Source organism: Fulmarus glacialis, unplaced genomic scaffold (assembly GCF_000690835.1).
Source record: "Fulmarus glacialis isolate BGI_N327 unplaced genomic scaffold, ASM69083v1 scaffold13102, whole genome shotgun sequence".
In the NCBI taxonomy this organism is placed as follows: Eukaryota; Metazoa; Chordata; class Aves; order Procellariiformes; family Procellariidae; genus Fulmarus; species Fulmarus glacialis.
The window spans coordinates 18,408-43,086 of record NW_009195998.1 but is presented as its reverse complement, the minus strand read 5'-3'; the positions used below and the strand labels follow the sequence as shown (position 1 = coordinate 43,086).

General features: G+C 35.6%; 1 protein-coding gene across 1 annotated transcript in view; it reads right to left on the bottom strand.

Moving 5' to 3' along the window:
* The window catches only part of SIPA1L2 (signal-induced proliferation-associated 1 like 2), a gene marked incomplete at its 3' end in the record, with an annotated part of 86,069 nt that extends 62,665 nt beyond the window's left edge, over positions 1 to 23,404 (bottom strand). The window contains exons 1-5 of the mRNA XM_009572055.1: positions 21,783 to 23,404; positions 14,770 to 14,903; positions 13,210 to 13,398; positions 7,233 to 7,407; positions 1,103 to 1,206 (exon numbers count right to left, since the gene is read on the bottom strand). Of these exons, the coding sequence (XP_009570350.1) occupies positions 1,103 to 1,206; positions 7,233 to 7,407; positions 13,210 to 13,398; positions 14,770 to 14,903; positions 21,783 to 23,247 (2,067 nt within the window). The remainder of the gene's footprint in view (positions 1 to 1,102; positions 1,207 to 7,232; positions 7,408 to 13,209; positions 13,399 to 14,769; positions 14,904 to 21,782) is intronic.
* Positions 23,405 to 24,679: the final 1,275 nt, after the last annotated feature.

Here is a 24,679-nt window from a genome sequence, read left to right as displayed (position 1 = left end):
TTAAAATACATAAATACATTATATACTTTCTTCCATTTCAATTTTCATTTATCCTTTTTCAAGAATTTTAATCATTTTCTTTTATCTTTTTCTTGCTGCCTTGACACATCTCTTTTTCTTCCCACAAGACCTATTGATAGGGTAGACATGAAAGATACAACTCACATATGGTTTAACAATCAGTAACAATATTTTGTATGCTGTTCAAAAAGAAAGTGAGATAGCATCTTTATTTCATGACAACCCTCCAAAACGACTGAAATCTTTATATCTTGCATGGCAATGAGAGAATATTCTAAAACTAACTAAATATATACAACACTTATTTCTGCAGACTTAGAAAAATGCAGAGTAGTAGCTCAGAAAGTTACAAACTATCACCAGTCTGACCTATGAGCAATTCTACTGCTTTTTTTTTTTTTAAGTGTTAATGTTGATATATTATACCAAATGTGCTTGTACTTTTTAATTCAGTCACAAGAAATATCAGAGACAGGCAAGACAGAGTCACCTTACTGGGGCACCGCTCACTTTGGATGCTGTGCTGTTTTTTTAGCCATCCTTAATGCTTTAAGGATATTCTGAATTATTACATAAGCAAAGGGAATTCCTCCAGAAGTTTTCTGTCTTCACAAGCAGACACTTTGAAGGTTACAGTTAAGCATTTATTACTAAGCTTTATGACACATTAATAAACATTTCAAGATCTGTAACACAAGGATTAAGTGGAATTGTTTTAAAAATCTTATTACATGCATATTTTAACCATAAGACTATTTTCAAGCTTCATTCCATTCAATGTTTAAAACATACACAAGATGTAAATCCAGTCCAAACTGAAAATAACTCATTCACTACAAGCAACATTACCTTTTAATAATATCATGAAATGGGGGAGATGATAGAATAAGTTCCTGAATTATATAGTATAAAAATCCTATGAGATTTCTAGTGCCTTATAATATTTCAAGAAAAAAAATAAATACAATTGAGTCATACTTCATATAAAACAATGCAGTTTTAAAATCAGTATTACTTTAAAAAAACCCTCAATGTCAAACATTTATAATGTAAAATTACAATGAAAAGTTAAAAACCATACCTGTTGCCTGTTACTGGGCATGTATGGAAGCATTGTTGATACATGAAACATTAACTCATAATCTTTATAGGTAGTATAGAGGGAATGAGTTCCTGTTGAATCAGCTGAAAATGAATTTAATCGCAAGAAAGTCAGTAAAATAGTACATTCATACTACTTTTTAGGACACCACTCTTTGCATGCTATGATTTAAATCTATTAATGCAACTTAAAACGTTTTTCAATAGAACAAAACCAACTTGCATCAGCTAAAGATCTACTCTTTAGTTTCATATTATGACATAGAAGGGTCCTGCAAGAAATTGTCCAAAGAGTTTGCTGTCTATTAGGCCTAAATGTACATAATACATTGTAGTACAACATCAAATAATTTTATTGGGAATTTTCAGATATTTTAAAATTATTAAAATACATTTCATATATGATATGACTTAATATTTTTATTTCTTTTATTTAGGAAGTTTATTAATAGAGTTAGCATTTCAGAATGTTTACAGCGAATTAGATGAGTTTTACTCTGTAGTCATAAATTAATCCTTTTTATACACCTTCTTTAATATGTATGGATTATTTAAGTAGTATGTATGGATTATTTAAGTAAGTACAATTAACTTTAAAGCAGGAGGTTGGGAACACCCTATTGAGTCAACGCAACTATCAATTTTTCTCCTATTTTTCCATGTTCACTCATTTTCTTATATAATTTTGTATTATCTACAGCAATAAACATTCTCCAGCACTCTCTTCCACACACTGTTTAAGGTTTTGGGGTTTTGTTTTGTTTTAAGTAGTAACTGTATTCTAAAAAGAAATTGATTGGCCATGTTAGTTTTTACACTTAAGTGTAAAATTCAACATAACCATACTGTATCTGCAGCCTTAAATCTGAAAATATTTATGTGCGTGTATAATTTTGAACACATTCATATTAAAACTGGCTTCATCAGTTATGTTTTTACAATAATAAAATTAACTTTATTTATTAATATTGATGTAATATAAACTACAGTTACATAAGAAACAGGGAGCATAATTTCCACTGAAGTTTCTTACTTAAATTTTGCTAAAAAAAGCAAACATTATTGCACTCCTTTATTTTAAAATCTTTGTTGAAAATATAATTCCATTATAACCTTTCCATGGCATTTTGAAGATAGAAGGAGGAAATAAATTATACTGTGAAATACAAATATCTGCCTAAATGACACTGATCCCAGCAACCCTACTCCCTAACTCCTTTTGTAATTAGATATTAAATAAAGTCACATTATCTTGAACAGATATTGCACAAAACAATCCCTTTAAATACTTATTTACAGAAAGGCAGATTCTTTACCCTTAAATCAATGCTTTTCTAATACAACATCCTACTTAGTTGAATACTTTTGATTTATCACCTTGACTTTGGAAATGAGCTAGCAAGTTTTACTTCTGGAATCTAGTGCCTTACACTAAGCAAGCTGAAATCTTCTAACTCAACAGATGCTTTGCTGAACACCTACTAAGGCCTACTGTGATTAAATTTACATAATGGTTACTACTACAACATTACTCTGCTGACAATTTTAGTTTAAAAAAAAAAATATATATCTGGGATAACATTTTTGCACCTCATTCCTTTCTGAACATTAGTTTTATTTTACAAAGTCTGAGAAAAATTGGCTAAACTTTTTTTTTCAGTTATGAAACATTTCTGCTTTTTTGCAGAAAAGCACCTGTTACCAATTGAAAGTGAAACAGCACTATTCCTCTGTAGATATAAAATTGCAATGTTTCCTTTCAATATAAATTGCAATTTCTTTCACCTTAGTTTTTCTCTTCACAGGTATAAGGAAATTAAATGCAAACATAATCCAATTTATCCATAATATAAGTCATAATTAAAGTCTCAACATTACAAATGAGAATGTTAATATTCCAATAATAATATATTAATTCCTCATTTCTAGTAGATTGATATGTTTTAAAACATATACTAAACAAATTATATAATGTTGAATTGGTCTAATTTTCTTATTTCTTGATCTTGGGATTTAGAATCTCATGCCATTAAAAATGCACTAAACAAGGGCAGAAAATAATTTGTAGTTAATATATTCCACATGTTCTTCACACTTGCACTGGGTCTGGCTTGGATGGAGTTAATTTTCTTCATAGCAGTCCATATGGTGCTGTGTTTTCTATATGTGATCAAAACAGTGTTGGTAACACACCAGTGTTCCAGCTATTGCTGAATAGTGCTTGCATAGCATCAGGGCTTTCTCTGTTTCCTCACACTGCCCCCCAGCCCACTCCAGGGAGTATGCTAGGGGTGGGCAAGAGTTTAGGACGGGACGCAGCCACGACAGCTGACTTGAATTGACCAAAGACATACTCCATACCATATAATGTCATGCTCTGCGGTAAAACTGGAGCAGGGGGAGTTTTTCCATGGTAGCTGTTGCTGAGAGACTGGCTGGGCATCAGTTTGCTGATGGGAAGTGGCAAGTGATTGCCTTACCATCACTTGTTTTTGTGGGGGTTTTTTGTTGGTTGGTTGATTGATGTGGTGGTGGGTTGGTTTTTTGGTGTTGCTTTTTTCGTTTATTTTTTGTTGTTGTTGGTTTTGGGCGGGGAGAAGGGGTGTTTGTTTTTTTCCTTTCTTTCCTTCCCTTATTGAACTGTCTTAATCAACTCAAGTTTTTCTTGCTTTTACTCTTCTGATTTTCTCCTCCGACCTGTTGGGGGGTGAGTGAGCAAGAAAGTGGGTGGGGGCTTACCTGCCAGACAGGTCAACCCACCACAACATTCTAAATTCCACAATAAATGGACCAATTAACTACTTTTATCAAAATATTAAATGAACAGACCAAATTTTAGAAAATGAACTTTTTAAAGAAAACACCCACAGCTAGTCAAATGTGAACCCTACATAAACTGAGCAAGAAATATTACTGAAACATTATGCCTACCAAAAATGTAGCTACTAGAGGTGAAATTATTATACTATTCTGAACCTGCAGGCAGTCAGATCAATGTATTATCCAATTATAAATATGACATGCAGTAATACTTGTTGGGCCATTATACTAAAAAACAAAGTATAACACAAAAAAGATAAGTCAGTATTTTACATTTAATATAGAACTGAACATTATATCTTTGTGAACTCTCTTAATTCCATTCTGTTTGTTGCAAACTATGAGAACATATTATGACAGGCCAATATCATTAATGGCACACAGCATTAGTAAAACATTAAAATTATGTTACTGCATGATACATACACAATGCCAATCAGCAATGTACATTCATACTGAAGCACGGCAAATATAGAAACTGAATTTGCTTGACAGACCAGCATATATTTTCCTAAGTAAAAATTACTAGGTGATATTCAGTCATGCTCTGATTGGGGGGGAAAAAAGCAAAACCAAAACACCCCTTACTCCTTTGAATTTTTCATCCCTATTTATCAATACACCCCAAAGTCTGACATCCACAGCATGTTAATAAATATTTCTACACATTAATTTGAAAAATGAGTTATTATTCTGTACTGAAATAGGATGCAATAGTCTCTATCAAGCCTGAATTATTAAAGTGAAACAAGCATGGATTTAAGCAAAGAGGCAATAATGTTAATAAAAATAAATGTGGTGCTTACGCAGGTTGACAGGGCTACGGAATTGCAGCTTTCCTACCTTGTAAGTCATAAATTAGAATCTGTCATAGGATTCAGCCCACTTTTTTTACCATCTCCCACCACTGCTAGAGATGGAGAATGTGAAGGATTTCTTGAGTTGGAAAGCTGGTCTCCCTTCATTGCAAAAGCATGAGGTTTTATTACCAACTTTGCATATCTCATTTCCCGCTGGAGATTGGCCTATTGACAGTTTATCTGCACTGGGTACCAACCACAATGTACACGCACTAGACATTTCCAAAAATTTCTAATATGAATCATTAAGTCTCTCTCCTAATGCTGTACAGGAGATGACAGTCCATCAGGGCACTACCAGTTTGAGAACAGAAGAGAAATCCTTTTATGACTATGACACTGATCAGTGTTCAAATGTACCATTTAAAAAAAAAAAAAAAAATCCAGACGTATTCCAGTTAAATGAAGACTGATGTTGAAGTAGCAAAAACACGCAAGAGATTCCTAAGAACCAGGCTAGATCAGGTGGATAAGTGGCAGGAGGAACAGAGAAGCAAAAAAGAGGACTTATCGATTCCTAGATCTCTGTGACTATCTGAAAGGCAAAATATCCCTTGCAAGAAAAGAAGATCTTCCCTTAATTTCCTTTAAGTACATCTTTCTAAGTTTCCTTCTTGCCAGCTTATCTCTAACAGGTCAAGGAACTTTCCCATTTGATTAGAAGAGTAAGTAGAATACACACACAAGTAGCAGGATTTAATAGTTTAAAAAGATGCACTTCGCTAATAAAAATATTCCTTTTCTGTTATACACAGGCCATATACAGTTGTCCTGGTTTCGGCTGGGATAGGGTTAAATTTCTTCCTAGTGCTGTGTTTTGGATTTAGTATGAGGAGAATGTTGATAACACACTGATGTTTTCAGTTGTTGCTAAGTGCCCTCCTAGTCCAAGGACAGCTCCCATGCCTACTGACTGAGCTAGGTACACAAGATGGGAGGGAACATAAACAGGACAGCCAGCTCAGCTGGCTAATGGGGTATTCCATACCATGTGACGTCATGCTCAGTATATGAATGGTAGGCGTGATCCAGGAAGTACTGATAGCTACCTGGTTATCGGTCAGCGCAGGTGATGAGCAATTGCATTGTGCATCACTCATTTTGTATATTTTATCATTATCATTATTATTTTCCCTTTTCTGTTCTATTAAACTGTCTTTATCTCAACCCACGAGTTTTTCTCACTCTTACCCTTCCGATTCTCTCCCTGTCCCACTGTCGGGGGGGAGGAAGGGGAGTGAGTGAGCAGCGGCGTGGTATTTGGCTTCCTGTCAGGTTAAACCACAACAACAGTATATAAAAAAAAAAAATCTATTTTCAGGATGCAATACACAAACTACAGCAAAAATAAGGATACAAATCAAATCATAGAATCATAGAATGGTTTGTGTTGGAAGGGACCTTTAAAGGTCATCTAGTCCAACCCTCCTGCAGTGAGCAGGGACATCTTCAACTAGAGCAGGTTGCTCAGAGCCCCGTCCAACCTGACCTTGAATGTTTCCAGGGATGGGGCATCTACCACCTCTCTGGGCAACCTGTTCCAGGGTTTCACCACCGTCATTGTAAAAAATTCCTTCTTTATATCTAGTCTTTATATATATAAAAATAGTATGTTACAATAAAGTAGATGAATACCTAGATATCCTTAGATCACAGCTCATAGTGATCTGTTGTCAAAATCCTGTTAAAACTACATTAAGCTAAGAATGAGTTAAGTTAAATTTAAGGGCAGTGAAAAGCAGTGCTAATAAAGAAGTGTGTTAACGTATCATCGACTTTCTTAACAGCAATACTTCAGTTCCTATTTTTGCTACAAAACCCAACAAATTTGTACAATTATATTATTAAACTATGGCACTCAGGGAAACTGAAAGACCTGAGGAAATGGCAGTAATAGCACAGTGGTTAGGTAGATGAATGTTTATCAACTGCCGAATGTTAACATGCTTACTGTGCATGTGTGAGAAACTAGAAAACTGAGAAAACTTGATTGCCCCTCAAATATAAACATCGATATGTATGTTGATTAAACAAAAGTTTAGTTGAAATAAGGAAAATGGTCCCTTGTCATGACTCCATATTTTGAAATACGTATCTTTTTTTTTGCCTTTTTAAGGATAAGATGTTAAAGAGTAGCTGGGAAATTCTGAGATATATAAAAAATATCACTCACATAGTATGATTTTAACTAAGTGCAAACAAATGAAATAAGTTGCTTTGATTTTCAGTTCTACTAATGCCACAGAAAAAGTAAATAATCTTTCAGACAAGGTGTGATACATGCTTTTATCATATGCTTCATCTTCCTCATTTACCATATAATCTTACTAATCAAAAACCAAAGTCAAGAGCATGAAAAGACAAAACAGGATTTGCAGAAGATCAACTGAATAATTACAGTTTCTACTATAGGTTGAAAACATAACTTACTTTTATTATCTAGCTGAGCCCTGTATTTACTAAATCCTTTTAGCCGTACTCTCTGGCCCAGCAGATCAAGGAACTCTTCAAAAGCTGGTCCTGCCATCTCATTGTTATACATTTCTTCCTCTGTGCTTTGGCCTGCTTTGCAGTAAAGGATACCAATCTTATGTTGAAAACTCAGCTGAAATAAACAAAAAAATTTTAAAAAAAAAAAGGAAAGAAAAAATTACAGAAGCAAAGGAAAGTCAATACTAGAACAAATATTAAGAATTAAAATATTAACACTGTTATAACTCCTGGCAGATGTTATCTGAAAGTGAAAAAATAAGTGTTCTGATTTGGGAAATGAAGTCACCACAGAAAGGAAAAAAAAAACACCAAACCAAAAAAACCCCAACAACTATCTTGAAAGAAAACTGTATTGTCACTATCCAAACACAGATAAAAGCAGTACATGAAGACTTTTGAGTTAGTTATCTATAAAAGCACACTCTACTGCATGTTATATTACGAGAACTTTAATTGGCAATTTTTGTATAACTGTCTTCTTTCTCAGATTCAAAACAAGGTGAGATTATTTTCCCTTATTTGTACTTATTTCTTATTTAAAGTGCAGAGAACAGTAATTTCTGTTATACATATTCTTTTGCCCTCCCCATAAAATCATCCATTGTTAAAAATTATTCCCCATTTTCAAAAGTATACTTCAGGCTAGAAATCAGATTGCAGTTAAATAGTTTTGTTAAACAAACTACAGTCTCAATTCTAGAACATTAAAAAGAGATAAATTACTTCTATTAAAAAAACTATAAAAACTATAAAAAGTTAAGTAAAAAAAGAGATTATTACTTCTTGAGCAGAGTGTTCTCTTGTTTTCTTAGCTTTTATGCATACTTAAGATGACAAACAGGAAACCTCCGTGTGAATGGGTTAGTCCTATTATTCTTAACTGACAACTTTTAGAGCTTCACAAACTGACAGAGACCATCAGTGACACCAGATTTCCTTAAGACATTTATTTATATTCACGACTCAAATCAGCTCCCCAGCTGTAGACTTCTCTTAATCAAACTTCAGGATTAGTGTCTAAAATGTGTGTTATGCAAGACTGTATATATTCCTGTTAGAGCAAAGGTGACAAGAACAGTCTGCTTCACCTTAGTCATATGTAACACATGGTCTGCCATGTTACGTATATTGTAAAACTCAAATCCATAGACATGCTACTGCACTGATGTTTTACCACAGCAATTTTGAGGAAAAGCTACAAGATGAGAATACTAAAAGGTCGAGTCAAGAAAACAAACATTCATGAAAGAAGAAAATGTCAAAAATATCGTTCCAGACTTCAAATAATCCTTAACCTTCTCTCTTCAATAAATGCTGAATTTCTCCGTTGTAAGTGGAGAGTTGTATATAAGGCAGTTGCCAACAGTCAATTAAAAAAAAAAAAAAACAAAAAACAAACCAAAAAAAGAAAACCACTACCCAAATCCTCATCACCTCTGGAGAAATGAAAGCTTTCGCTAAGCTTTTATTAACCTAGTCTTCTGTGTTTTCATGATGTTACTGCTTTTCTCAGCTAGTATTCTTTTTGTCTCCCATGCAATTCAAGATTTAACTTGACAGCATTCTTGGTTTAACTATTTACCTTCATACACAACCAACACACAAAAAATCCCCAAGATGTCCAAGTTAATGAAGATTTTTGAAGGTCATAAATAGAATCATTGACACTAAGAATCTCATGCCCAAAAGGTAAATATATTAAAATGAAGTAACAGAGAAATGCTAGGCTGTTAAAGTCAATAGCAAAACACTTCATAATGTCAATTGGGCCTGGAGTTCTTTTCCTACTATGAAGTTAAGCCTATCAGTGGGACAATCTCTTCTCATTTTAACAGGCCTAACTCTGTGATTTCAGCAGATCTATATTCATGGCAATGCACTCTACAGAATTTGGTCTACTGGTGTAGAAAACCTGCAGCACAACAGGAATAAGAGTAATGTATGATGGCAGCCCTCCCGCCTCTCTGGTGAGCCCCAGTCCATCCTCTCCCTTTGATAACTGCTTTTTGTAGGGGTGAGCCTTTGTGGAACATACTCTAGCAGGAGGCCATCAACCAGGGAGCAGTTAGGAACAGGGAACAGGCTTAGTAAGGACAGGAACGAGGAATGGTGCTGCAATAAATTTTCACCTGGGCAGCACAGAACACAAAAGAATTAGGAGCTGTGCCAAAGTTTGATGTGGAATGGGTGGGATGACCACCTGAAACAAAAGGAGATTCTGGGTTATGGATGCACTGTAGGAGCTGCCTGAGTCAGACCGCTGAACTCTGGAGCAGGGCAGAGTTATGATACCAGCTTGCTCTTGTCATTTCCCTTTGACTGGCATTAGATACTATCCACCCAGAGTGCTTCCTTGTTTGATCCCCACTTTAAAGGACTGCCTGGAGAGAGTTAGGTATTTAACAAAAGATTCCAGGTTGCACACTGGTGACTATTGTATTCAGTGGAAAGCTAGCATGAACATTTCATGGAGAAAACTGGAAGAGAACCAGTCATATAAACCTTAGATTACAGGAAGCAGTGCTGTTAACTTGACACTTCCCAGCAGAGACTTAAAATGATTGTGAGCGCACTGCCACCTCTATCCCAGCTCTGTGTCAAATAGTTTAGCTTAAACCACAGGGAATTTAAGTTAATTTCCTTGACTTCACACTAGAATTGAGGAGCGGAGAAGTTAAATGCTAACTGACCTACCAACAGTAAGGGCAAGAACTAACAGTAAAGCAGCACTTGGGCAAAATACTCAGTCTAGAAATATGCAGTCACACTCCTTCATTCTTTTTGAGGACACCAGTCATTCCTGAATTTGTTCACGAATATCAATATAATTCCAAACAGCAGTGAAGTATACCGCTATCTTCCAAAACAACCTACCATGTCATGGTTTAACATTGACCTAGGAGACACTGAAGATGATGATCTGAAACCCCCCAGCCCAAGGAAGGAACTAATCCTGGGTTTTCACTTCACGGACAAGTACTGTAAACACTAGGCAATTATGTATAAATTTGATTCTACCTATACCACTATTCCTAAACAAAGCAGCAGCTGCAAGCTCCTTTGCAGTAATCTGAACCTCCTACCCGTGTGGTAGGAGCACTCACGACTATGAAATTAGTAGACTTAAGCAAAACAACTCTCATGCCAAGATCATGGGGACTCTGCACAACCAGAAATCGAGGTACCTTTAGAATGTCAATGCCTAAGAAAGAAGTAACTAAATGAGCTTTGGCAGGATCTTCTTATGTGGCACATTTAACTGGCATGAAAAACTATCAGAATATTTAAAACTGATAAAGTTTGCCAGTTTTGAAACGGTACTGCATGCTTACTCAAGTCTTTTTAAGTAAATAATTGCAGACATGGTTCTGATTTCATGATTTCTAAATTAGAAATTTTACATTTAATGTAACACTGAGAACAATTTAATAATGTGACATCAGAAAATAATTTCTAAACCTATTTAGCTACTTGGGTATATGATATGTATTAAAGGCGCATAGCAGTCCTTCCTGACTCAAAATGACTATGTTCTAGTCAGAATCATCACTACTGAATCTTGGCATCTTGTCATCTTCTTGTACAGTACAGATTCTTTATCATGTAACAACAACTTGTTGACTTTCATTATGTGAAGATTTTAGAGTTGTTCTGGCAAGGAACCTCAAGAGATTAGACACTCAATAGCCACTAAATATCACTGCAATTAAAGCTCCTAATTTCATTGGGCTTTTTGTAAACTTCAGCCTTTGGCCTAGAGATAAGTGAACATTCCCAGAAGGATGTGAAGAGAACCAAAAAGCATATATACAATAAACAACCATTAGCAGAAATGGGGAGGGGGAACTAGAGGGAGGTAAAAAAAAATTAAATAAAATCCTGTCCAGGTTATGGATAAAGAGTTGACTTTTCTTGTTAATTTACAGCCAAATCTAATGCTGATCATCATATGCCAGAATAAATTGGGAAAATGCAGATTCTTTATTCATATACTCAAATTAGGTCAACCATCCAATTTACTTCTACTTTCTACTGTTATTTTAGAGACAAAGTTTTAGCCACATGTTCCCTCCATAATCCATACTAGATTTCACTGAAAACTATGAAACAGGTAGAAAATGAAATCAAAACACTGAAACAGTCTTCAGACTGCTGAGGAACTATGCAAACATTTAATACACCGTTATGCAAAATGAATATTATTCTGGTGACAGTATTAATCCTCTAGAACATGATTCATATTTTTAAATTCATGACGCTTCATCCAGTCATCACCTTCAGCTACAAGCATAACTCTCTTTATATTTGCTTGATTAATAAACTGAAAGCATCCAGTACATAAGAGGATTAAAAGTACAAATGGATCTCATGCCAGTTCTATGCACAGCTTTCTATGTTCAAGTAATTATCTCATAATAAGCAGCACATAAGACACATTAATATTACATTTTGCCTGGTGTCAGCCCATTTCACAATAGGATTGAATTTTCAGAATTGATCACCCAAAATAAAAAGAAGTGCTATGCACTGCTATCTCTCAAAATTAGGAGTTGACGATTAAAGAATTACTTTGGTCAGTTCAATGGACAATCTCCGTTTCCAATTTTTGGGAAATACTTTTAGTGAGTTTGGGAAATATTCAGGTCAGGTCAAATAAAGTAGTACTCTATTCTGCCTAGAACATACTGCCCCTCTGAGCAGTGAATATTATTTATTAGATTAACCTAAACTCACTCTGGAGCTCAAACAGGAAAGACAGAGAGCAACAGTACATCAGGAACTCTTAGATTCAGAACTGAGTGCTTCTGATTTCTCTTTATTGTTTTATCAGAAGAACTGACAAACACAGGAAAAGATAAGGACATTTGGCAAAATGAATTTTCAATTAAAAGTCCTCCTCAAAGACTACAGTGAACAAAAGTAGTAAAATTTACACAGAAAACTAGCTTAACAATCCACCCAAAAAAGCAGTTCTCTTCCTCTGTCTACATTTACTTGGTTTTGAGCAATTGCTACAGCCACAAGAGAAGACAGAAGAATTCTGGTAGACACCACCAATGTTAGACACAATCACTATATTTGAAACTGAATTACCATTAAAAAATTAATTATACCGCCATCATAATCAACTGGATCCATCAGCTGGTTCAACTTCAACAGATAGATACTGACTTCTGTCTAGAAAGTGCAATCTTCACTTTAAATGAACATCTTTTAAAAACACAGTTTTAAAAATTGATTTAAAAGCCATCACAAGCCTGCCCTTCACAAAATATTCAGAAGCAACAAATTTAATCACTAGCTTTGAATGAAGCAGATTCACTTTATTGAATCCAATAAGCCTCACCATTTTCTCTCCAAATTTAAGCCATATGAATATTCCATTGCCATGCAATTAATTCATTAGTCTCAATCACAGACGCATTCTATTCTAGTAAGACCAATGCAAGTTAATCAGAAAACGTTATTGTAAAAAACAACTCAAAATTTTAGGTGTAGAGACTTAATATGTTATATCATTTTGCCTCCTTATCTATACACAATATTAATAAAATGTTAGATGTATTTTCATTTGCATTCAGCTTTGTACACATTAAAGTGCAAATACAGATTGTGAAAATCACTTCTTACCAATATTAAAAGTTTAGTTATAGTCTTTCTCTCACTCACTCATCTAAAGAGAATCTCCATAGACCAATAATTTTTTTCCTAAGTTGCAACGTATTTTAAAAATAATTTGCTTATAAAAGCAAACCTCATTTTGTAAATGAAAATACACAAGTATCTCCAAAACCAAGAAAGTGAATGGTTTGCATTACAGATCCATGGTTATTAACATTGCCTACAAAATACTTAAGATAATTTTTTTTTTCTTAAACGAATAGTCTTTAAAGAAAAGTCGTATGCTACATACCCCTTGTTCATCCAGTTTAAGCAGCTGTTCAGGTACTTTGGGTGAGTTGGAAGCCTGCCTCAGGCACTGAATGCTCAGCTCTGGTATTACATACTCTAGTACCTCTTTGAGAGGCAGACCTCTTGCTGTGCCATGCCGAGCAGTGGATGGTATAGCATCTTCTAAAATTGCTCCTCTAAGTGTAGTAAGCTGCAGTAAAGGTAAAACACACAAAACATATTTAGTTCTAATACTAAAATAACTTTCAAATGTATAAACTTCAGGTTTTAGCAAAAGCATGGAAGAAAGAATGGGAAGAAAAAGATCCCTATTTTTAATTTTTTTTAACCAGTAAACAGATTACTAAATAACTTTTAAACAGGAGACAGGCTCTTACTGTCCCAGTGACAAATATGTTTTTTGTGTAAAGAAATTCACTGATAATGTTGTTAACTTATTCTAATTCCTAAGACTATTGCTTTTTTGGAAAAAAATATTTAAAACACCAGGAAAACTAAAAATTGTTAATTTTAATGCCATACTACCCTAGCAGACTCAGTAGTTGAATGTAAGGTTGGACAGCTTGAGGTAAGCCACAGCTAATAGCACCTTCATTTAACCCATGCACCTATTTTTTCAATCATGCTGCTTTACTTTCATCGTATTTGGCAAAAAGAGAGTCATTTCTTAGAAGTGAGTCAGCTGAATCACCTCTCCACACATACATATAGAGACACCCCTTTTTTTGCAATAAAAGAAAAACCTAGCCTAATAAAAAAAAAAATTATATATATCTGTTTCTATATCTGTTTGTAAAAGCACATGAGCCCAGAGATATCAGGAGGTCTAGCTAACACTTATCTATGTCCTAATCACAATAAAAAGCAAGGATTATGAAAATTTATAGTTGCTTGCTACAATAACAACACTCTGTATTTTCATACAAATCAAAGCTAGTTGCTGTGATAAAGAAGAAATTAGTTTGCAAGAGATACTAATTCGCTTGAAATCGAAGTTATGAGACGTGTCCTTCCACATCGATCACAAGTGAGCTATTCTTCTCAATAAAACAATTATTTTTATCAACATATTAATATTCCTTCCACAAATCATGTATGTAGAAGTATATAAAAACATCTCACAGAAAAAAGCTCTAAGAAAGTATTTTGAAACAAAACACAAAAATACAAGTAAGTCATAGTACTAGCTTTCATATTTTTTTTTTCTACATTTCTTAATCTTTTATTTCTATTCATTAGAAACTTAACATCAAACAGCTTGATCCAAAGTTATCTTCAGCTTTGTTCTTATAATCTGTTCCCTTGCTTGTCCCTTGCAGATCCCCTTAGCCAACTTACCTCCTTTTCAGTGCCCGCTCAAAAAGAGTCAAAATTTTACACAGTACAGAAGAGGAAAACTTTGTTCCAGGAGCAATTACATTTACTAACAGTACAAGAAACATCCCTTTCCCATGAACAGATTTACTTTCAAAGTCAGCAAGATATCCACAGACAAACAACTAGTATCCTAAGCTCTAAGTTAACTTTCCGCTCCTTTGCAGAATTACTGAAGAAAACTTACCTCACTTGTCCTGAAAACTATACGATAGTTGAACTGAGATCCTTCTTTCTCCTTGGCATCTTCAACCTTCTCCCTCCGGATGCTGACTGCTACAGGTCCAAGATTTTCATCTATTCCAAAGTAGTTCTGATGCTCTTTTGCATGAGAGAATGAAGAGAGAAGAGAATAATGAAGTATGAGTCTCATAGAAAATGTTCATCAAATCTGATTAAAAATTTCTGCAGCAAGAAAAAAAATACTATTTTTAATTGAGCTATGAGATCTGTAAATACACTGGCTTGTGATCTTCTGGACTGCTAAGTACATAAATCACAAAATGCTGATTTTGATGAGTGGAATGATCACTCATATCACACAACTCAAATTACTGCAACTGCTGCTACTATGAAATAATTTTTTGTAATTTTTGTTACTATGAATTTAATCATTTTGCTTGATGCTGTAAGAAACTACTTTGGAGAAACTATATCCACATAAAGTCTTCAACAAAAGCTAACAGTCTTCAAACAAATAAGGTGCTATGTAGCTTCCTTCATTTCATTTAATTTATTCTTATTCTTATTTAAAGCTTTACATTCATTCAACGCAGCAACTCAGTTTTAACAAGTGAAAACTGAGGCTAGCAACTCTTCAATCTTTGATGAATAGTTAAATTCATCCTTGAGCCAACTGCCCCAGTCTGGGAGAGTAAAGCACTACCAACAGAAGAGGAAGATCAAGTTAGAGACCTTTTAAGCAGACTAGACACACTGAAGTCCATGGGACCAAACAGGATACATGTTGAAGGAACTAGTCAGTGTCGCTGTAAGGCCTTTGAAAGGTCATAATGAGCGGTTACACTCATTTTTAAAAAGGGCAAGAAAGAAGGTCTGGGAAGCTATAGACTAGTCACCATAAACCTTAGTTCCCAGGGAGATTAAGGAACAAATTCCCATGGAAGACTTTTCCAGGCACATGAAGGACAAAAAGATGCTTGGAAACTGCCTGCATAGATTTACCAAATGCAAATCATGCATGACCAACCCAGTTGCTTTTTACAGTGAGATGACTGGCTTTATGGATGAGGAAGGAGCAATGAATGTCACCTACTTGTACTTTAGCAATGCTTTTTACACAGTCTCCCATACTATCCGTGTAGCTAGACTGAAAAGACATGGTTTAGACATGCAAATTACAAGGTGGACATAAACTGGCTGGACAGCTGGCCTCAAAGGACTGTGATCAGTAATACAAATTCCAATTAGTGGCCAGTTACTAAAAGGTTTATCAAAAGTTGTTAGTGGAGCTGTTACTGTTTAATATTTTTTTAAATTATCTAAATGATGGAATGGAATGCATCCTCAGCAAGTTCATGTACATGACCAAGCTCAAGGAGAACATTCATGTATTGGAGGTTAGGGCTGTAGTTGGGTGCAACAGATAAAGGGTAATAACCGGCAGGCTTTAACAAATGAGGAACATGCACATAGGGCAGATACTGAAATGCATAAACCTTGCAGTATTTTACAAAAGCGGGCAAAGGAGGTTAACTAATCCACACAAGTAGAGAGTCCTATAGCTGTAGGGTCTCTGTGCTTCACTGGCCGCTCTCCCCTTCCCCTGGAGGCAGCTGCTGCTGAGATGGGATAGCTGAGCTGCATGTGAAGCAACTCCTAAACCACTGAAGTTTTCAACCTGACATGTTAAAACCAACTCTCCCTTTGATGATCTGAAAAAACGGATCGACAAAAACCTTATGAAGGCCAACATAGACCTATATCTAGAGCAGAACAAGCTCATACAACAGCACAGGCTAGGGACTAACTGCCTCAGCAGCAGCTCTGTGGAAAAGCAGTGCAGACCCCGGTGAGCAACAGGCGGCACAGCAGCCAGCAGAACCCCCTGGCAGAGATGAAGGCTAACCACACTCTGGGCTGCACTAGCAAGAGCATACCAGCAGGTCAGGAGAAGATATTATGTCTCTGTTTGGCACTTGTGAGGCCACATAAGGAGTAGCGTCCAATTTTGGACAGAGTGGAACAGACAGCAGACAACTTCCAAGACAATTAGAGGGCTGGAGCATATACCAGATGAGGAGAGGCTGAAGGAGATGGGCTTGTGCAGCCTGGAGAAGAGCAGGTTAAGGGGGGAAATAATTGCAGGATCCCACTAGCTGATGGGAGGTTATAGAGAAGGGAGAACCAGACCCTTCTCCGAGGTGCAGAGAGAAAGGACAAGATGCAACCATCACAAGATGCAGCCCCTCATTGAGGGAAATCAAACACAGGAACAGGTTGCCAAGAGAGTTTGTGAAATCTCCATCCTTAGGCATGGTTGAAAGCTAAAGGGACAGCTGAAGGGGAATAGGTTCTGAGCAACCTATTCAGAACCTACCTTTAAAGGCAGCTTTAAACAGGGAATTAGACTGGATGACCTCCAGAAATGTCTTCCAATCCATTTTATGCTATAATTCCATATTTTAAATAGCAATGAATTAATAGACTAATTTCTCCTTTTCAGATTGTCTGGATTAAAAAACATGTTGCTAGCATTTTTGAGCTAGTTTGATACATTGTATTTAAAAAAAAAAAGTATTTATAGAAATATGTAAGGAAGTTTTTGCAAAATATCTTTCACTGAGAAGTCATCCATACTCTCAGAATGGATACAAAAAGATAGTTATCTCTACATAAATGACAGCCTTATTTGTCAAATCAAGTTTAAATTAAGTTTCCAGTAGCCTTTCAAAAATCTATCTATAAAGTATGTTGGTGGTTACAGTCCATCTCCCAGTGGAGAAAAAATGAGTAGCAGCACATTATAACTAGCATCCTTTTTTTGGAAGGAACACCTGGGATCAAAGGGGCACAGACATTAAATTATTCGCTCATGCTCACCAACTGCATTCCTTCCCCAGCCTGAGCATTCTACCTGCATGGATAAATTATACCTCTTGGATTTCCCAATGTCAAATTAAAACTTTGAGCCTTAACAGGCAAATTTATCAAATGGAATAGGATTTTACAGACCCGAGAGAGAAAGAGAGAGAGATATTCAGAGGCCAAACACTTTCAACAACACAAAAACTCCCCACAGCTGCATATTCAGGCTTTGACAAAAGGTAGGGTTTCTATAGCCTTTCATTTTCATGTAAATCTAGAAAAGGGTATTACATAGTTACTAGATTTCTTGGCTGCAGTATTACTGAGCAGAAAAATGCAAGCTTGACAGATATCTGCTTATTTCTTGTACAATATGAAAGACACAAAACCAAAGACGTTATTTATGTACATTAAAAATAAAATAGATAAAATAGTTTCAAAAATGGGAATTAAAGAAGCTGCAGTAAATTAAAGAATAGCATGGCTACTGATATTCTGGGATTTAGAGAAAATCTTTTACATTCAAAGCACTTTTTTTTTCAAATCTCATAAAGTACAAACTCATTAAGCTCATATAAAAGTATTTATGTTGATTTAAAAGTATCGACTGGAGAGAAGAGAAGAAAATAAGTGCTATTTTCTAGCTGTTTAAAGAGAGGCGGTAAAGTATTCCTCATTTTTTTACTTCTTCATTTTGAAATAATTGTTAACTTTTCTTCTAATACAAAAGCCTTACTTATACAAAACTGAATTAATACCAAAAGCTTGCTAAGCCTGTACATTTCTTCTAGGACATTTTTTCAGTTTGATATCAGCAGATAGATACAATAACATATTAAGAAATGGGTGCAAGAATCCCTCAAAGGAAAAACATGGTAGTAATAGTCAAGTCTCAAGGTATTACGAGGATAATTGCACAGGGGGAAAAGGACAAATCAATGATAATAAAAGCATATTTCAATTATCCTTTTTAAAAATCAACATAGCTTTTTTCTCCTTCTCATCCCTTTTTATCCCACAAAAATATAGTTCACTAAAGGACACCATTAATAAATCAAAACCATGAGATAAAATAAAATATTCTAGCTTTTACAAACCTTATCTGAAAACTGAAGATATTTTCCATAAACATTAACATATTTTACATCAGTCGTGTTGGATTTGATTTTAACAATAGTTACAAAGCTTATAAATATGCAGTATAAAACTACAGCTCATTTCAGAAGACACTGAATTCAAAATTTCTCATTTCTTGAAAGGGAATGGAATAATTAATGATACACATGCCAGGGTGTTTCTTCCATGCATCTTAAAACAGAAATAAAACTTGTACGCTGACAAGTGCCAATTATAAAACTGTGAACTAAATCAAATATTCAGAAAGTTATTTCTTTTTCATAGATATCTTGTTAAAGGCAAAGAAAATAGGTGGCATTACATATGTCTCTATATACAAGTTACTACTGTTTGCTAAATTTTTATTTCATCCTTCCACAATTATTTTGCTAAATTCAACTGTGCTATTAAATCTACAATTCAATGAACAATCAGCTAGGAGAGCTCACTGTCATGAAATAGCACCAAGTAAGATTCAGTATGCATATAAATGTCACTTTTTCTTGGGAGATCAGCACAGGTATGGGAGATCAGCATAGCAGCAAGACATCTTGATGCCCAAGGCAAAATGCCTGTTTTATTTCCTCTATCCACAATAAACTTTGCTTAGGTGAGAACTGTGTTCAGCTGGAAGTAATCTGGAGATTCTTTACATGCTTGATCCCTTGAGATAATAGGTATGGAAAATTAAGTTTTCAGTTCATCAACATGTTTGCCCTGACTTACTATCTGTCTCATAAGACTCATCCAATACAGATTTCTCTCATGTAGCTTCGTTACAGTTCTATAGAAAGATAACGTGGAACAGGGCATGGCTTACATATTACTGTAAATTTGAGAGGGTAACGATTTATTACTGGATATTAAATGCATCACATCATATTTACTTTTGAAGAACTCTAACTACAGAACAATCAGTAACAAGGAAAACACAATTCAAGTTTCCTGGTATTATACTATGTGGGATAAAACTCTAGATACTATTTCTTAACTTTTTAATACTATATTAATATAAACATATTTTACTTTTAGTCAAGAGATCATATATACATAATACCAGAACAAAAGTTAATTAAACTGTAACACCTCTCCTATGAAGAAAGGCTGAGAGAGTTGGGGTTATTCAGCCCGGAGAAGAGAAGGCTTCGGGGAGATCTTATTGCAGCCTTTCAGTACTTAAAGGAGGCTTATAAGAACGACGGGGACATACTTTTTAGCAGGGCCTGTTGCGACAGGACAAGGGGGAATGGTTTTAAACTAAAAGAGGGTAGATTTAGACTAGATATAAGGAAGAAATTTTTTACAATGAGGGTGGTAAAACACTGGAACAGGTTGCCCAGAGAGGTGGCAGAGGTGCCATGCCTGGCAACATTCAAGGCCAGGTTGGTCGGGGCTCTGAGCAACCTGCTCTAGTTGAAGATGTCCCTGCTCACTGCAGGGGGGTTGGACTAGATGACCTTTAAAGGTCCCTTCCAATCCAAACTATTCTATGATTCTATAAAACTAACTACATTTGCATCAGCTTTCCAGAAAGGTCAGTAGGTTTGTTTATAGTATATTATTTAAAGTGTTTTTGAGTACTCTTTCTATTTTCTGTTTTTAATCTCTCTGACAAGATTTTTCTTCATGAAAAATGTTCAGCCCTTCAGAACCTGTAACTCATCCATGATAAACTCATTTCACAAACAAGTCCTCTTTCACTTGGCTTAATCCTTGACTTTTTTTTTCTTACTATCCTGCCACCACATTTGTCCATTGACAATCTTCCTTTCATTTCCATCTATGACAATCCTTCTTTCTCTCTGTCCCTCAAAAAATATGCCACCCTTTTGTTACAAATGTCCCTTCATTATCTTCCACTCTGACTCCCTTAACACTTTTTGATCCTTTACAACCTAGCTTAAAAGCCATTTTGAACCTCTGAGTTTACTTCCCATTCCTTGCTTAGCTCTGGGTCTTTTTCCTCCTCTTCCATGAGAGATCCAGCTCCTTTTCTTCCTTGCCTTTTAAATACAGTGTTTTTACAGCCAATATGTTCTAGGTGTCTACTGTATTGTGAAAACAAGCACTGTACTGGATCCTCTTTTGAGTCCCTTGTAAAGTGTCACAGGAGGAAGGAGTACAGTACAGTGCTTATTTCCTGCTGTTGAAATATAGCTAGAAAGCAGAGGAAGTATGATTTCAGGAAGACTTGGGCATTAACAAACAGTCTTTTAAGGACTTTTCTTTTAACAGCAAAAAGACTGAGTTGTAATTCGTAATACAGAAAGGACACAGGTATTTTGGGGTTCTCCCCACAAAAACAGAGATTTCACACACATTGCACAATGCAGTACTGAATACAGACAGCCAAACTAGATAATAAAGCGGAAACAGTTTATCTGAATAACGATTCAAACCAAGATAATTACTCTGCTGCAAAGAGTACCCTGGCACTTTGCAGTGTGAACATATCCTAAAAGAATAGGGTAAAAGGCTAGGAAAAAGGCATAAAACAACCTTCTTTAAGCTGACAAACTAAATAACATCAGAAGCTCTCTGTTTAAGGAGTGTGTATATGCACATAGAGTACGAAAGACCCTAGCCAAGAGGCACTTGACGACAGCAGAATCTAGAAGAAGGGAGTCAGAAACCTCAATAATAACACCTTCTCTTTTGGAGGCACCTTTTAGGAAAGGATGATTTCCACTCTGGGTATCAGTATTTCCAATGCATTTACTGGATATAAATGTCTTCTTTTCCTCCTGCCCACCAAGAAAGTTTGGTTCAGAGAAGTTAGTTTACGTACTAATTTAAATGACCTCACACTTAGTGAACTTACACAAGTATTGCATAACTTTATACATAACCCACTGGTTGTTGAATATCCCTCTGGGAGAGTAAGAATAACAGGCTTAATTTTAGTAAAGAGTTTCAGGATGCCCTGTAATACTTACGTCTTTCTATAGAGAAGAAGAAGGAAAAAAAAAAATCTTTACTAAGCAACTTAAATCTAATGCATGAATATCTCAGAACAGTTGCATTATAAAAACTTACCTTTTCCATAGAAGAACTTGCGGTAATAGTATGCTCCAAGATCAATGTGTTCTATGATGTAACGCTTCACTTTCTCTCTGTGAATGGACTGGTTTTCTCTTGGTACTTCTAGTACTGAAACACCAGCATTTGTGCAATGGGAACTCAGAGAGGACTCAAAAGAACAACTTTCACCTGAAGAAAAGGATGCTGAATTTGCCCTAGAAAGTGCAATCCGTCTATCTCCTTCCCCACCAGTTTCATTCCTGAAGTAAGGGCAACTCAATACTAAATCATTGCTTTTCCCATCACCCTCATCAGCATCTAAATTCTCTTTTGAATTGAGGTCCTCTTTGCTTCCCAAAGGAGATTCACAGTTTCCTGTTTGGCCTGCTGGCATCTGAGTTTGTGATGCAGCTGAAGCCCCAGTGGTTATATTTTTTCTTTTTCCTACATTTACTCTGGTAGCCATTGCTTCATTTATGTTAAACAAAATGCTCTGAACATCATAATGTGCAAAACATTTCTGACAGTTCCAAGAACGAACATTTCTGTCAAGTCTATCATCCAGATCAGGCAAAAACTTAAAAGTTTCATGCTCACTTTTAACTGTTCGCAATTTTCTAAATAGAGATGTTTCTACTGCTTCTGATTTTAGTCTCCTCTTGAAAGATTTCTCCCTGTCTCGACCAATAAGTAGGGCACTATCCATATAATCCAAGCCAGAAATCCTGACAAATTCTCCCCTGGAAATCTGTGCAGCAGCATGTAGACTTGGAGAAACTGCAGGATCACAGTGGAAAAACTCAGAAAATCCAAATGGAGCAAGAGTTTTATGTTCAAAATTTTCCACTCGGTATCCTCTTAGCATTGCAAAGAAATTTTCTCCAGACAAGCCTTGTCTATCAATTGAAGAGGTACTGCCATATTCTCTATGAAGAGCTGCTCCAGTATTTGGGTTAACAGCATTCTGGTCTAACACATCTTCAGCATCAATATCACTTATTGTCACATCACTGTTGCTTCTTTGCCTTATGGGATGAAGTCCCCTTTGAGGGGAATGAACAAAAAGATCTCCAATCGAATATTTTCCCTCCGTAAATTCCAATTCTAGCTCTTCTTGTTGTCCATCACTTTGGTCATTTTGTCCATTTGGAAGTACTGAGCCAACACTTTCATAACTGGTTGGAGGTCTGTTTTCCCAAGCAGCTTTACTCAGCTCTTTAGAGCAATCCTTTTTAGGAGGCCATTCAGATACCCTTGCTCGAACTCCCATTTTAGGCACAGCTGGTGTACCATTTGTTTGATTATTTTCAGGTTTGCTAGATGCATTTGAAGATACAGGAGGACCCATGCTACCATTCAAAGCTTTAAGTTTTCTAGCAAAATAATCATCAGATTGCATGCTTCTTGAAGACTCCCTGAACTTTGAGGAAGTTCTGCTAACTTTGTGCTTATCTTCTTGCAAAGACCTTTGATCACTCATGTCCAGTCAGTGGGAGGGGAACCACTACTATTGCATAAATTTACTGTTACTTTTGTTATTACATTGTCTTTTATGAGCCAATAAACTGCAATATAAAAATACAGTTACAGTCTTCCCAGAAGTGCAAGCAGAAACCTCAGTGTACCATTTTTGTACAACTTCTCTCAGGAGAGCAATCTTAAAAGATTTCCTTCAATTCAGACGCATTCAGTTCGATATTAATCCAGACAAATTTCTTTTATCTGTTCATAAAAAAAGAAAAGAAAGTGTATTAAAATGTTTATAGTCAATAACAGTAAGCTTCCAATGTTGTTTCCCCATGAAACTGGAACTAATGAGACTTGCTTTGTATGGTTTTCTATCCTCTGCCTCCTTAAAACCCAATAAATGCAATAATCCCAGTTTCCCCTACAATGCCCACACGATACGAGCAGTTTGAACCCGCATGTCTCTCATGGGCTAACCAGTACACGCACACTGTATAGCAGACCAGGTTCTACCAAGCAGAATAGCCACATACAATTCTCTGTGTCTCCTTCAATGCTCACAGCAACTTAGATGCCTATTCTCTGTCTAATCACTGGGTTTTTTACATAACATGAAAGAACATAGCCATCTCTAAGATACCTTGTTCAAGTTTGTTTGAAACTGGCTAATACACACAAGGAGTTACTGGGGCAAGACTGGTAGAAAATGTAAGCAAAATATATGAAACAGATAGGACCTTAGGCAAAGAAAAGTGTTTTATCCCATTTAAAAGAACATTTTAAAGTTAAGTAATCTCTCCACTATGATTAATTCAGTGAATAAATGTATTTCACTTTTTTCCCCCCTCTCTCTCCCCAAAGGGAGATTTACTTACATTCCTTTATTTGGAGTATAAACTATTACTTAGCTGTGTAAAACAGTTATAGTTGTTTCTGTTACATTATATTCCTCTAGTTGGAAGCCTAGACTGTTAACTCAGTTACTGTGCTAAAGAACACATCTGCTGTCTTCCACAAATAAGAAAAGATAGTAGCCCTATTGATAAGCATTACTTTGCCTACAAAATTGGAATTGTCAGGATATAAAAGTATTCTTCAATGGCTTTAATGGTCTTAAGAATGACCATGACTCATGCTGTGAAGACTCCTTTGCAGGCAGAGCCCATCCTTTAACCCATTGCGTAAAACCAGACTAAAATAAGAGACAAGATAGCATGTTATGCACTTTCTTTTCAGCTTTTGTTCCTTGAACAAAAATACCAACATAATAATGTTTTAAGATGCTGCAAATAAGCATAATATGCATTTACCAGAGTTTAAAAAAAAGGTCAGGTCAAATTAGCATGGAATATGAATTCTCCCTTTATTTCAGTGAAGATATGAGGTGGTAAGAGGAGCTCAGAAGATAAGTGGTTTTTTCCCCTGCATTTAATGCCATAAAAATT